The 14,618-nt window shown below is 43.3% G+C and overlaps 1 protein-coding gene across 1 annotated transcript in view; it reads right to left on the bottom strand.

Moving 5' to 3' along the window:
- Positions 1-14,618, bottom strand: part of LOC117455880 (astrotactin-2-like) — a 337,211-nt gene that overhangs the window by 221,132 nt on the left and 101,461 nt on the right. The window contains exon 4 of the mRNA XM_034095512.1: positions 6,474-6,626. Coding sequence (XP_033951403.1) covers positions 6,474-6,626 — 153 coding nt within the window. The remainder of the gene's footprint in view (positions 1-6,473; positions 6,627-14,618) is intronic.

The raw sequence follows: 14,618 nt of genomic DNA, 5'->3' as shown, positions 1-14,618 counted from the left end.
TTACTATATTGGCTCCAAAATGGTGGAATCAGCTTCCCATTGAAATCAGGACAGCAGAAAACCTGTTTTCTTCAAGTTTGTATCTTCTTGGTCGAATGCACTTATTGTAAGTCACTTTGGATAAAAGCAACAGCTAAATGCAATGTAATGTAATGCTTCACATGAGAAAACTAACTATTTTGGTAAAACTGGACATTTTACACAAATATTATATTTCACATTTCCTGCAAACTCTAGGCTCAACTGTGCCTTCACAGGATGACATGACCAAATGGCACCTTAATACCCATAACACTCTACTCTGTACAGTACATTGAGTGGGAATAACGCTGTCTACTTAAGGCCACACATGGTTGACACTCTGCACCAGGCGTGATGTGCGGGGGAGATCAACACATCAGCAAAGTCTCCCCACTCACTATTCTTAATGCTAACTATAGGTCTGGAGAGACAGGGACTTCCATCTCCTGACAACCAACATTAACTGTCATTCCTAGCAACTATAATGCCATGCAGAAGTCAATGGGGGCAATAAGGCTAAAGTCACGGGTCAAATCAAAGCACTGAACAGGAAACCATACATCACATATTTTTACCAAACTTCAGGAGGCATTTCAGAAGCAAGCAACAACAGCTCACATGTCAATCCCAGATCATTAGGAAATAGTCAAAGACCAAGAAAAATTATGTATACAGGGGGTTGTTGCATATAAAAGCAAAGCCTTTGTGTGCATCCCACTGAATGGGAACACTCCAAATAGAACAAAAGATGAAAGCAAACCTCTCTAAAAACGTTGTTGACTCATGTACAGGATGCAGGATCATGGGATCATTGATACAGGGAAAATAAAGTGGTTCCACAAATCATTTCATTTTCAATATATCCACACACAATTGAGATTGTATTAAATGTTATTGAGCCACAAGTATGCATCTTCAAAATGCATTAAATAGACTTTTGTGAATTTCCCAAGCTGAAAAGTAAATATCAAGAAGATGGCAAATAATGAACCTAAAAGCAATTGCAAGGACAATAAGTAGAAGACAACAATGCAGTGCAGTAATAACAGTAGCCTGTTATTAACACTAGAACCGCCAACGGGTACATTTTACCCGCAGCTGTTTTTTTATTGTATGTAACTTTTTTTCAATAAAATATTAACGTCTCCCAGTCCGTGACTTTTCCTGAAAGTGTGTTATGTAACACCCTGTGTTGTTAAAAATGGTCAATATGAAGTCAGATTGAAAAAATCGCCAAACAAATGGCTATTTATACCTATTTCCGCCAGCGGGTAATATTTACCTCATAGAAATGCAGCGCTCCTCGCGCTATTGATTTTGCGCGCAAACATGACGTGTTGCTATAGCAACGCCTTTTTGTCTACTGCTGTTCCTATAGATAGAGAGATAGAGAGAGAGATAGATAGATAGATGGATAGATATATATATATATTAGGGCTGTCAGTCGATTAAAATATTTAATCGCGATTAATCGCATGATTGTCCATAGTTAATCGCGATTAATCGCAAATTAATCACACATTTTGTATCCGTTCTAAATGTACCTTATAGGAATATTTTTTAATAGTTTTAAGTTTTTAATACTCTTATCAACATATGAGTGGACAAATATGCTTTATGCTAATGTTTATTATCATTTGAACAATGACAAATAATTCTCATGAATATTAAACACAACAACCTCTGAACATTACAAATATTCGCCTCAATTCAACCTGGAACCTCTCTCATTCAATAATACAATACAAATGGTGTGTGTGTGTGTGTGTGTGCGTGTGTGTGTGTGTGTGTGTGTGTGTGTGTGTGTGTGTGTGTGTGTGTGTGTGTGTGTGTGTGTGTGTGTGTGTGTGAGTGAGTGAGTGAGAGAGTGATGGATCGTTGGAGCTATGTGCAACTCAAGGCATATGCTCGAACGGGAGCTGCCTGGACGCTGCAATCATGTTGCGCACTATCCGTGCTGAGTGTGCTGACTTTTCGTACAATGTCCCACTGTCTGGCTGCCTGCATAAAGTCAAGTGCTCGGCGCAGTTGTGGCGAAATGTCGCTCCTCTGTTTTCATTTAAACAGCTCCTTATATCCGTTAGCGCAGCTAGCTAGCACCATATGCTAACAACAACAATGCACGCAAGGTCTCTCTCGCTCGCTCGGGCCACACATACACACACCCTCCCGGTCCTCCCAATAGCCAGTCGGTGCCTGCCGGTGAGCGTGGAAGTGTGGTCTGCCACAAGCGGGCGGCAGGAGCGGGGCTGTCAGCATCAGCTTGTAGATGGTATTTTAAACTCGATGCGCTCTGAAATTACGGGGCGGCCGAGGAAAGAAAATACACGTGCGTTAATCGCGTTAAAATAATTAGTGGCGTTAATTTTTTTTTTTATTAACGCGTTAACTTGACAGCCCTAATATATATATATATAGATATATAGATATATAGATAGAGAGATAGACAGATAGATAGTTATAGATAGATAGAGAGAGAGAGATAGAGATATATACATAAACAAAACACAAGTCTAACACCAAGCATTTAAATCAGCACTGTAGCGATATTTTATACTTCATGCTATCTGTACAAACTATATCATATGAAAAGCTGAGAGTCCACAGATTATATTGGTATACATTTCATCCCTGTGCGATCAAAACTCACCGTTCTGTATGGTACATTGTACCTTGGAAATCAATAGCGGGTAAACTTTACCCGTTGGCGGATATAGGTATACAGCGACCTCTGGCGGTTCTAGTGTTAAACACATTTTAACTAGCTTTGTAAAAACACAAACATCTAAAAGATTTGCATGGATGAAGGAAAGCTGAATGGAAAAATAAAAATGCAATTCGTTCCTCATCCTTCTTAGCTTGGCCTTGGCTTTTTTGATTAACATGTAGCTATCCTATCCATCTTAGACGTGAATAGAGGCTAACTACAAGCGTGTCAGGTATCATGGTATGACATATGTGATTGAAGGTTCACCCTCAGGTCAACACTGCTTGCTAAGTCAGCAGTATTTCTGTTGTTTACACCATCCCTGCTGTCTGAACTGTTAGATCAGGGGTGTCCGAATTACGGCCCGGGGGCCAAATGTGGCCCGCGGCCCATTTTGAAACGGCCCTCAGCTAATTAAAAAAGTATAATGAAATATGGACCACAAATAAAACTTGTGCTCGTCTTATATTTTACTTCTGAAATATATATGTGAAGAAAACGCCCAATAACTTAATTAGATAACAAGCTTGAAATGGACCCTTCATATTTCCCCTTTTTATAAGCAATCTGAGGCTTTTGTTTGAAGGAATGAGCTGCCAACATAATACATGAAATCCTATGGTGAGCTGTACGCTGTTGGGTTTCTTGTTGGGTTTTCAAGTATCAAGAATAATTGACCTACATTTGATTGATTTTGCCAACTTATAACTCGTTTTATGAGGCAATTTACCTCTAGTGAGTGGCCCAGCCCTTTGTATGTTTTTCTGTATGTACACGCTAGTCGCTGGCTCTGCGTCGCCATGTTCAGAGCCGTTTGGAGGCATCTCTCAATCATCATTATCTGAACAACTTAGAAAGGCTTTCAATGTACAAAATGCTGTAGTCTAATCTAATCAAATGTGCATCGTTCTCAACCTGCTTTATGAAAAATCCTCCAACGACCTGATAAGGCTATCAAGATGGGGATATTTGACGATAGGGACTGAAACTAGATAATAATGTGCATGAGTAAACATTTTCTGAGAGACCAGGTATAATATGTACAGTAGCTTACAATAAACTAGGGCAATGCTGACAGGGAAGTATGGAATGTCACCACAAAGCACAATTTCAATATGCAGGCTAGTGGATACCAGGAGAAGAAATTAACAGCTGCAGGGCTCAGCTGAGCAGACACAAAAGATACTGTAGTTTTCCAGCTGAAAATATATTCAGGCGTGTTTGCTTTAATGTAAAAATGAATGAAATTAACTATGGTTATTTGGTTAGCAATTTGACTTGACAACCAGACAATAGTGTGATGCGTTTATCTTATTTGCTCTCGTTCCCACTCCCACACAGATTTGGGGTAAATCTCTAACCTAGACAACCCTCAAGCCCAATAATTGGCCATTAGGGGCCTCCTTTCTTCCCCATCTCTCATGCCTGAAGCAAAAATCTGTTAATAATGGCATTTTCTAAAACAAAAAAAAACTGTGTGTTGCTCAATTTAGGCAACCCACACATATATCCTACAGAGCCTTCTGCTATTCCTCCCAGCCAGATGTCCTGGACAACAGCTTTCCGTGTGTGCAGACTAGCAGTGTTCCAAATAGTGCATTTCTTGGACACAAAAGTCCTCTCTTTCATCATAGGGCCCTCTGTCCATTCCCCAAAGGTATGATCAAGGTATCATTATCCTAGCCTATAGATTTAAAATAGGACCTCTGAGTCTCAAGACATGTTTTCTTCCAGGCAAGAGATCCCTTTCAAATGTTTAAAGTATGTATTTTTGATTTATGCATTTTGAAAATGGATGAGACCTTCCTGTCTTCATAGTTACCTCCTGTGTTTCATGTCATGTCTGACACTAATTCCAGTAGCTCGGCCTAAGGACCTCCTGTCACTTCTCATAAACCAAACAGTCTTGTCTACCTCTCTACCTGCCTGTGTCGATCTCTGTGATCTGCATGGCATGGATAACTATAATATCAAGTGTTGTCGTGTCATAGCTATAATATGGCCGTTTAGCTACCCAAAGCTCTGCACACGGGGGCTAAGAGGATATGTGAGAGGAACAGCTATTGTACAAGAAAAAGGTCGACCAAGTTGAAGAAATGCATCAACCCATCAACAGTCCACTCTTGGACCTTGCCTAGGGGCTTTCAATGTTCATTTCATTTATCAAAAACGAACCTTCTGAAGCTGACCATGTGAAATTCCTCTTTAACCTTCCTTTACTTAGAGTTTTCTTCTCAGTTTCTCCCATTATCATTTTGTGGCCTATGCTTTTGCATGCATATTCAACCCTGACTATAGACATACAAATACAAATATTATTTTTTTGACCTCAGATAGGAAATGTATCAGCAGTATCCTTCTCAGAGTATCGACAATGCACATTTTTCATTTCATGAGCATCATCTGTTAAGAAGGTCGATCCAAGATAAATTAAATAGAGAAAAAAAAGAGTTACAATTTATACAGCAAATAAGACAAACACAAACTAAACTGAAGTGTTTTGGATAACCAAGAACATAAACTATATATAATGAAAGATTCATATTCCCCACATAGGCGAGCATGCATAGTGTGCAAAGTTACTCAGTGTTGTATGTTGCATCTACCGTAGATGACAGTGATCAAGAGGGTATGTTATACTGGCAAGCGCAGGCTCACTCATAATGGTTAATCTCTCATTTTCAGTGTTAATGTCTCACTGGGCATAATGAGTTGACCAATGATAGAGTGATTGTGTGATTCACATTAGTAGTCGTTGCTGGTAATTAGCTGGATGTATTGCTCTGGCAGAGGCTGGTGTTGCCCATGGCACATCTTAAAAATGTCATGCAATTTATAAACTGTGCTCCCAAAGAATCTTTAATGAAACATAAATCCAACAGAGTAAGCTGAAGTAAACTGTAAGAACAAATGTAAATACATGGGCAAACGTGTAAAAAAGGGACATACCAAATCTAAATATGTTCTTGAATATATTTTATATTTGGGTGAGGCATAAAGTTCACTCACAATTTATGAATGTGACTATTATTCTTATTTCACTTTTTACTGTTTTTTCCTCATGCCATACCCTTATCTGGTGTCTAAATCAGTTTCTTTATGTCAGTGAATAAAAGAAAAACTACAAATTAATATATTTCACTGATATGAAATTGTAAACAAAATATTGATTCACACTTAATTGTGAAATTAACTGACATAATTTGCATTCATTTCCCCCTCATTAGAAAAATGCAGGTTAAGCAAACATCTAAAATGCCTAAATATGTGTATCATCTGTCCTACTGAAATTAATACATTAAAATATCCGTTGAGGCAATTGCCACCTTGACAGTCTAATTAACATTCTACCACAATATTCTTTGGATTTTTTTATTTGGCAGGTGTGAACAAAATATGTCATTTGATATTTTCACATAAATCAACTCACAAAATGATTCTGTAGTCGACAAGCAGTGACAGCCTAATAGGCTGCAAAATACAAATAATGGTTTAGGACTGCTACTATGTCGGACAGTGGGTGGCAAGAAAATGTATTTTGCATAAGGCAGGAAGAAAAAAGTTCAAACATCATATGCCCAAAACCATAAAACGAGTAACACAGAGGCAGCAGAAGTAAGCAAACATTATCCAGTTTGCATAGTAAAATTGAGGGGAATGTGGAAATGTTATAAATACACTTGTTTATAAGGTCTGTAATATTCTGAGAATAAAACTGTTGTTTCTGAATGACTTTTTGTCCTACCTCTGGTGTGGCTGGGGACCCTCCGACGGCCCGTTGACGAGCTGTGCATGACGTGCTGGTAGTGAGACATGTCCGTTGGAGTGTTTGGAACACGGAAACTGTCCTGGAACCTCTGCATCAAATCCTCTACTGACTCCGTGTTTGGGTCAATGGCTACGGAAGAAAAAAAATCAAAAGTGAAAATGGCAGGCATGTCATGAGGCTTTAAAGTGAAAGTCATTTTCTATAGTGACAGATGCACAAAGATAAACAACTAAACACTTTTTCCTTTTTAGAACATAAGAGATTATAGTATTGCATCATGAGTCACTAGGCTGTCCCAATATGAAAATATACAAATGTGTTTTTTTCTTCTATTCCATTTGTTTTCCCTGGCCTTTAATTTATTTCCTCAATTCAATATTGTCTCGTCTCTACAGGGATCCTACCAATGCTTCCTGTGATGTCCCAGTATTCTTATTGAATTACTTTAAAACAAGTGGAGATGGGGAAAAAGTCGTTTTCCTACAATAGAACATTACAAAAAGGAAGGCACACCAAATTCCTATGACCTTTCTGTATATGTCCTGAATAATAATTTGTGGCAAAACTAATTATGAGTAGAAATTGTTCAACATACAACATGTACATATTTAAAAGTGACCATGATATTAAATTATAGTAAGTATCTAAGGACTGTTTTCATAGAAACAGCCCTGTCTTATATGGCTTGTTCAATTCAAGTTTGATATTTAGTCAAATACATTTGAAGTAAACTGTTTGCTTATACTGTATGTTGGCTATAATGCATGCTAACAACATGCAATGCAAGTTTAGGGTTATACAACTGTGGCCGAACACAAACACCCCTGAAACTGTGAAAGCAGCTCTGTCCCCAAACTTAGTATAGCCATCTCCAAGAGATGGGGCCATTTATCACCCCGACCACCACTATCCCTGCCTATCATCAACATCTTTTGATCTGTCAGTCTGGCTCTGAGGTGTACTCTCCATGAATAATGGTGATGTGTTGCTCCCAGAGGACGCTCAGTGTGCATGCCAATGAGCGTGCAAGAGCAGAAGAGTGAGATGAGGAGGACAAGAGTGAAAGTGAAGATATTTAGATGGTATGAAAAATTAGAAATAAGAATGCTTCATTTCATTTCATTTCAAACCTTTATTTAACGAGATTGGTCCCATTGAGATCATAGATCTCTTTTTCAAGGGAGACCTGCTAACATCAAGAACAAAACTATAGACATTACAGTGTGCTTCAGAACAATTCCTTGAAAGAATTCTTATTGCCTCAGATACCTTTGGGTTAAGCTCAATCGACAAAAGAAAAAGTGTTTTTGATCAGGGGATTGCTGTAGGCAGGTCTACGAAAATGGGCCCCAGTGACCAGGTGCAAGAGATGATGCAAAGTGACCTCATTTGAGGGACAGATGTTGGTTTATTCCCTCCAGTCAAAGATATTGTTGCATATGAAACATTACAAAGTCAACACAATACCTTAAAGTTGTTACTCCTACACAAGGACAAATCATATTGTCGCTATTATTTTAAGCCTCATATTCCCAGTTTGAGATACAGTATGTGACCTGAAAATAAAACGTATTGGCTCCAACCACGTGCTTTCTTCACATGAAAATTAATGTGTTAATTATTTTATATAGTTTCAGATAGAAAACATTACTTTTGTAAATTGGTTGCTCACTGCCAGATATGATTTATTTAAAAATAGTTTCACACATGATTACAAAAGGAGTTTGTAGGTCGAGCAATGTTTGATTTTCTTTTTAAGGAATTCAATAGTTAATGGATTTATATAGCACTTTTTGAGTCTTTGCAAACCCTCAAAGCCCTTTTACTCATACACATAATAATGTGCCCACTCTCACACATTCATACATAGGCAGAGGCGGCCAAACAAGGCTACATTCACACGCATACACAAACCATTTATAAACAGTGCTCATGACACTTCAACACGTTGACGGCAGGGGCTGGGGATTGAACCACCCACCTGGGGATGGACCAACACTTTACCTCTCGACCATGGGCTTATCAAGTGCCACTTGGCTGGATATGCACTATCTGGAAAGAATTCTGCTATAACATTTTGAATCACTGTTATCGCTATGGAAATTGATCCAAGATGAATTGGAGGCAGCCTCATGGCTAAAGGGGAGTCAAGCACAGTCAAGCAGTTCAACCAATGTCGTATTGACAAAGCGAGCATCGACTCTTTGGAAAGTGCAATGTTTAATCTCTGCCATTCATTTTTTGACCTTACTGATAAAACAATTCATCCCTACTCGGGAGGAAGACATGATTTGAACTGAAAGTCAGTTGCATTTCCCAATAACAGAAATTTCCTCTTCACCACTTTCTCCAAACCAAGGATTGGTTTGAAGAACTAACTTATATTAGAGTATCTCCTAGCAAATAAGGCACATTTTGTGAAATGTGGAAACAGATTAGTTCCCAGGTGCACTGGAACATAATCCAGAGTATGATTAGATGACAGAAAAGATCCGACATATTTTTAAGCAATAGCTCACGACAGGCCGTGGTATATGCTCATTATATCCAGGGTTGGGAGGGTTACTTTGTAAATGTAATCAGTTACTGATTACTGATTACATGGCGTAATCAGATTACTTTTAGATTACTTTTGGATTACTTTCTTTTTCCTGGGTATGTTTTGGTGAACAGGAGACACAAAAAGCAAAAGGAAACTGAACGTGTTTTACTGTTTTAATGGCTTATCAAGAGCACAACTGAAACATCACATCTGAAACGATGTAACAACATAATACACTTGTTGGGGATGCAGCTTGGGATGTGAGGAGTGAGGGACACGGCTTAGAACGGGCGTGTCGCCTTCTGTCCTGCCAGTGTTGGGAGGACATTAATTAAAATGTCGAACTCGGACTTCATTTTAAGGACATTTCGGCCAGGGGTGTAGAGCTATATTTGTTTAAGCACCGGATTGGCAAAACAGGAGAGTGTGTGCACCAGTCTGCCTTGATCTATGAATTCATATCCGTGACACTCACAGTATCTGCTGCCCGCAGCTATTTTATCGAAGGAACACCTCCTTCACTTCATGAAATCTCTACAGCACCAGGAGGCAGCGGGAGGGTTAACTCAGCCTCTGAGAAGACGAGCTCGCAGTGCCTTTCACGCACCGCCTTTCACGCACCGCCTTCACTGTGTTTACCTTCAGATATAATCATTAGTAAGGCTAAAGAGCGACCGCAGGCTGATGTGTTTTAACCACACACACACACACACGCGATTAAAACGCAGACTTGTGTTCCTCCATGTTTCGTTGTTATTGTTTCACTGAGCGAGCGGACCCGCGATTTTTTTTCAAACGCTTTTTTTACCCATCTGCGGCGGTAATAGGTTTTGTGCGCTGTGATGATTCGGCTGTACCTTTAGTAATGAATATTAAATGTTGTGAGGAAATCTTTCCACCAATAATTCCAATAAGTAATCCAAAATGTATTCACTTCAGGTTTACGAAAGTAACTGTAATCAGATTACTCGTTTTTCAAATGTAACGCGAGCTGAATACAGTTACTTGATTTTTGTATTCTGATTACGTAACGCCGTTACATGTATTCCGTTACAACCCAACCCTGATTATATCACAGCTAAGGGGCGTGGTTCGGCCCTTAACCTGTTAAGCCCGAAGGTCCCCGCCGACGGGAACCCTGATTTTTTTTATACACACTCACACAAATATTTTTAATATTTTTTTAAGAATCTTTTTTTTTATTTACATTTTTTAAAAAAAAATTTTTTTAATGGAATGAATACCTATAGTGATTATTCATCCATCCATCCATCCATCCATCTTCTCCCGCTTATCCGTGGTCGGGTCGCGGGGGTAGCAGTTCCAGCAGAGAGCCCCAAACTTTCTTTTCCCTGGCGACATCAACCAGCTCTGACTGGGGGATCCCAAGGCGCTCCCAGGCCAGCGAAGAGATATAATCCCTCCACCTGGTCCTAGGTCTACCCCTTGGTCTCTTCCCAGCTGGACGTGCCTGGAACACCTCCCTAGGGAGGCGCCCAGGTGGCATCCTAACTAGGAACTACCTCAACTGGCTTCTTTCGACGCGAAGGAGGAGCGGCTCAACTCCGAGTCCCTCCCTGATGACCGAACTTCTCACCTTATCTCTAAGGGAGACACCAGCCACCCGGCGGAGGAAACCCATCTCGGCCGCTTGTATCCGCGATCTCGTTCTTTCGGTCATGATCCATCCTTCATGACCATAGGTGAGGGTAGGAACGAAAATGGCCCGGTAGACAGAGAGCTTTGCCTTCTGACTCAGCTCCCTTTTCGTCACAACGGTGCGGTAAAGCGACTGCAGTACCGCTCCCGCTGCTCCGATTCTCCGGCCCATCTCACGCTCCATTGTTCCCTCACTCGAGAACAAGACCCCGAGATACTTGAACTCCTTCACTTGGGGTAAGGACTCATTCCCTACTTGGAGTGGACAGTCCATCGGTTTCCTGCTGAGAACCATGGCCTCAGATTTGGAGGTGCTGATCCTCATCCCAGCCGCTTCACACTCGGTTGCGAACCGATCCAGTGAGTGCTGAAGGTCGCAGACCGATGAAGCCATCAGAACCACATCATCTGCAAAAAGCAGTGGTGCAATCCTTACTCCACCGAACTGCAGACCCCCCCCCCCACGACTACGCCTCGAAATCCGACCCATGTATATTACAAACAGGATTGGTGACAAAGCGCAGCCCTGGCGGAGGCCGACCCTCACCGGAAATGGGTCCGACTTACTGCCGAGGACCCGGACACAGCTCTCGCTTTGGGAGTACAGAGATTGGATGGCCCTGAGTAGAGACCCCCTCACCCCATACTCCCGCAGCACCTCCCACAGTACCTCCCTGGGAACCCGGTCATACGCCTTCTCCAAGTCTACAAAACACATGTAGACCGGATAAGCGTACTCCCAGGCCCCCTCCAGGATCCTTGCGAGAGTAAAAAGCTGATCCGTCGTTCCACGACCAGGACGGAATCCGCATTGTTCCTCCTCAATCTGAGGTTCGACAATCGGCCTGACCCTCCTTTCAAGTACCTTGGAGTAAACTTTCCCGGGGAGTAGTGTGATGCCTCTGTAATTGGCACACACCCTCTGATCCCCCTTTTTGAAAAGGGGGACCACCACCCCGGTCTGCCACTCCTTCGGTACTGTTTCCGACTTCCACGCAACGTTGATGAGACGTGTCAACCATGACAGTCCCTCAACACCCAGAGCCTTCAGCATTTCCGGGCGGATCTCATCCACCCCCGGAGCTTTGCCACTGTGGAGTTGTTTAACGACCTCAGTGACCTCCCACCGGGAGATTGGTGTTGATCCCCCGTCATACTCCAGCTCTGCCTCTAACATAGAGGGCGGAGTTGCCGGGTTCAGGAGTTCCTCAAAGTGTTCCTTCCAACGCCCCAACACTCCATCAGTTGAGGTCAACAACGTCCCATCCTTACTGTATACAGCTTGGATGGTTCCCTGCTTCCCCCTCCTGAGGTGTCGGACAGTTTTCCAGAACAACTTTGGTGCCGCCCGAAAGTCCTTCTCCATGTCTTCTCCAAACTTCTCCCACACCCGCTGCTTTGCCTCGGCCACGGATGAGGCTGCTGCCCTTCGGGCCTGTCGGTACCTTGCAACTGCCTCGGGAGTCCCCCGGGATAACAAATCCCTGAAGGCCTCCTTCTTCAGTCGGACGGCTTCCCTGACCACCGGTGTCCACCAGGAGGTTCGAGGGTTACCGCCCCTTGAGGCACCTAGGACCTTGAGACCACAGCTCCCCACCGCGGCTTCGGCAATAGAGGCTTTGAACACCGACCACTCTGGTTCAATGTCCCCAACCTCCACAGGAATGCCCGAAAAGCTCCGCCGGAGGTGTGAGTTGAAGGCCTCCTGAACTTGGGCCTCCTCCAGACGTTCCCAGTTCACCCGAACTACACGTTTGGGCTTACCAGGTCTATCCAGAGGCTTCCCCCGCCACTCGACCCAACTCACCACCAGATGGTGATCAGTTGACAACTCCGCCCCTCTCTTTACCCGAGTGTCCAAAACATACGGCCTCAGGTCCGATGATACGATAACGAAATCGATCATGGACCTTCTGCCTAGGGTGCTCTGGTACCACGTACACTTATGAGCATCCTTATGTTCGAACATGGTGTTTGTTATGGCCAATCCATGACTAGCACAGAGGTCCAGTAACAAACCACCACTCCGGTTCAGATCAGGGGGGCCGTTCCTCCCAATCACGCCCCTCCAAGTGTCTCCATCATTGCCCACATGTGCGTTGAAGTCTCCCAGCAAGACTAAGGAGTCCCCTTCAGGAGCCCCATACAGGACTCTTTCCAGGGTCTCCAAGAAGGCCGAATACTCTGAACTGCTGTTGGGTGCATAAGCACACACAACAGTCAGAGTTTTCCCCCCCATAACCCGCAGGCGTAGGGAGGCGACCCTCTCGTCCACTGGGGTAAACTCCAAAAACGAAGCACCTAACCGGGGACTTGTGATTATCCCCACACCCGCCCGGCGCCTCACACCTTGAGCAACTCCGGAGAAGAATAGAGTCCAACCCCTATCCAGAAGTAAGGTTCCAGAGCCGACGCTGTGCGTAGAGGTGAGCCCAACCAGATCCAACTGGTACCGCTCCACCTCCCGCACAAGCTCCGGCTCCTTCCCCCCCAGAGAGGTGACGTTCCACGTCCCCAAAGCCAGCTTCTGCCGCCCGGGTCTGGTCCGTCGAGACCCTCCGCTTTCACTGCCACCCTTCTGGCAGCGCACCCGACCCCATCGATGTTTCCCGTAGGTGGTGGGCCCGCGGGACGGAAAAGCGGAGGTGTTGCCCACGTTGCCTTTTCGGGCTGGGCCCGGCCGGGCTCCGTGGCAAGCCCGGCCACCAGACGCTCGCCGACGAGTCCTCCTTCTGGGCCTGGCTCCAGAAGGGGACCCCGGGCTTCCTCCGGGCCGGGTATCCTCACTTCCTGTGTCGTCTTTCATGAGGTCTTTTGAACCAATCTTAGTCTGGCCCCTTGCCTGAGACCAATTTGCCATGGGAGACCCTACCAGGAACACAAGGTTCCAGACAACACAGCCCCCAGGTTCATCAGGGCACACAAACCTCTCTACCACGGTAAGGTGCTGGTTCTTCAGAGAGGTGATTATTCAATGTAATACAATGATTTTTATAGTCTGGTATCTGAAAAAGGTCAAATGGGCCCAAATGTGCCCAAAGCTTATTCCGCCTGGACTTTATTTTCATAAACCTCTCTAAAAAGGTCAAATGTCACTTGTTTTGCCTCAATCTTGATACAGGGTACTTATTATATGTCTTCACTATAAGTAATGGGTTTTCTTTAGGCGGAGACAGGAATTTACATTTTTTTGCTATGTTCCATCTGAATTTACTCTGACACAGAAACATCTATATTGATTCTGACACTTCTACATCCAACTCACAGATGTAACCTTGCTTTGATAACAAAAATTATTCATATAAACCTTTTAGAACTGAAGTTACAGTCATTTGTTCTGGGAATGTCATTTTCGAGCCTGAAACCTGAAAAACAGGCTCGGGGTTTAACAGGGTAATAATATAATGAGCATATACCACGGCCTGTCGTGAGCTATTGCTTAATTATAATATTGTTTTGATCAATTGAGTGTGGATATATACGGTTTGTGTAATCTTTATGGTATACAGGGATTTTACAGGGGTCAGGTAACCTTTCTAATATATATTGTGGCATATATATTGATACACCGCCTACAGGGTGGACTGGTGGCGCAGTGGTCTGTGCATCCGATCATCAGATCAAAGGGGAGTGCTGGGGAACTCCAGTTCTAAACCCGCTCCCGCCGCCACTGTGTCATGCCGTTGTGTCCTTGGGCAAGACACTTCACCCGGATTTGCTCCTGTGGGTATTGTCCACAGTATAATACCAATGTGTACTTGTAAAAGTACGCCTCGATGACTTTGAGGCGTGAAGATGGACGGTGTGGCGCAGTGCGCTGTGCAATGATCATCAGATCAAGGGGTGAAACCCACCGCTGCTGCGTCTGTAAAGCCGGTGTGTCCTTGGGCAAGACACTTCACCTGAACTTGCTCCTGTGG

Source organism: Pseudochaenichthys georgianus, chromosome 12 (assembly GCF_902827115.2).
Source record: "Pseudochaenichthys georgianus chromosome 12, fPseGeo1.2, whole genome shotgun sequence".
In the NCBI taxonomy this organism is placed as follows: domain Eukaryota; kingdom Metazoa; phylum Chordata; class Actinopteri; order Perciformes; family Channichthyidae; genus Pseudochaenichthys; species Pseudochaenichthys georgianus.
The sequence above is the reverse complement of the archived record's forward strand: the minus strand, read 5'-3'. Positions and strand labels throughout refer to the sequence as shown.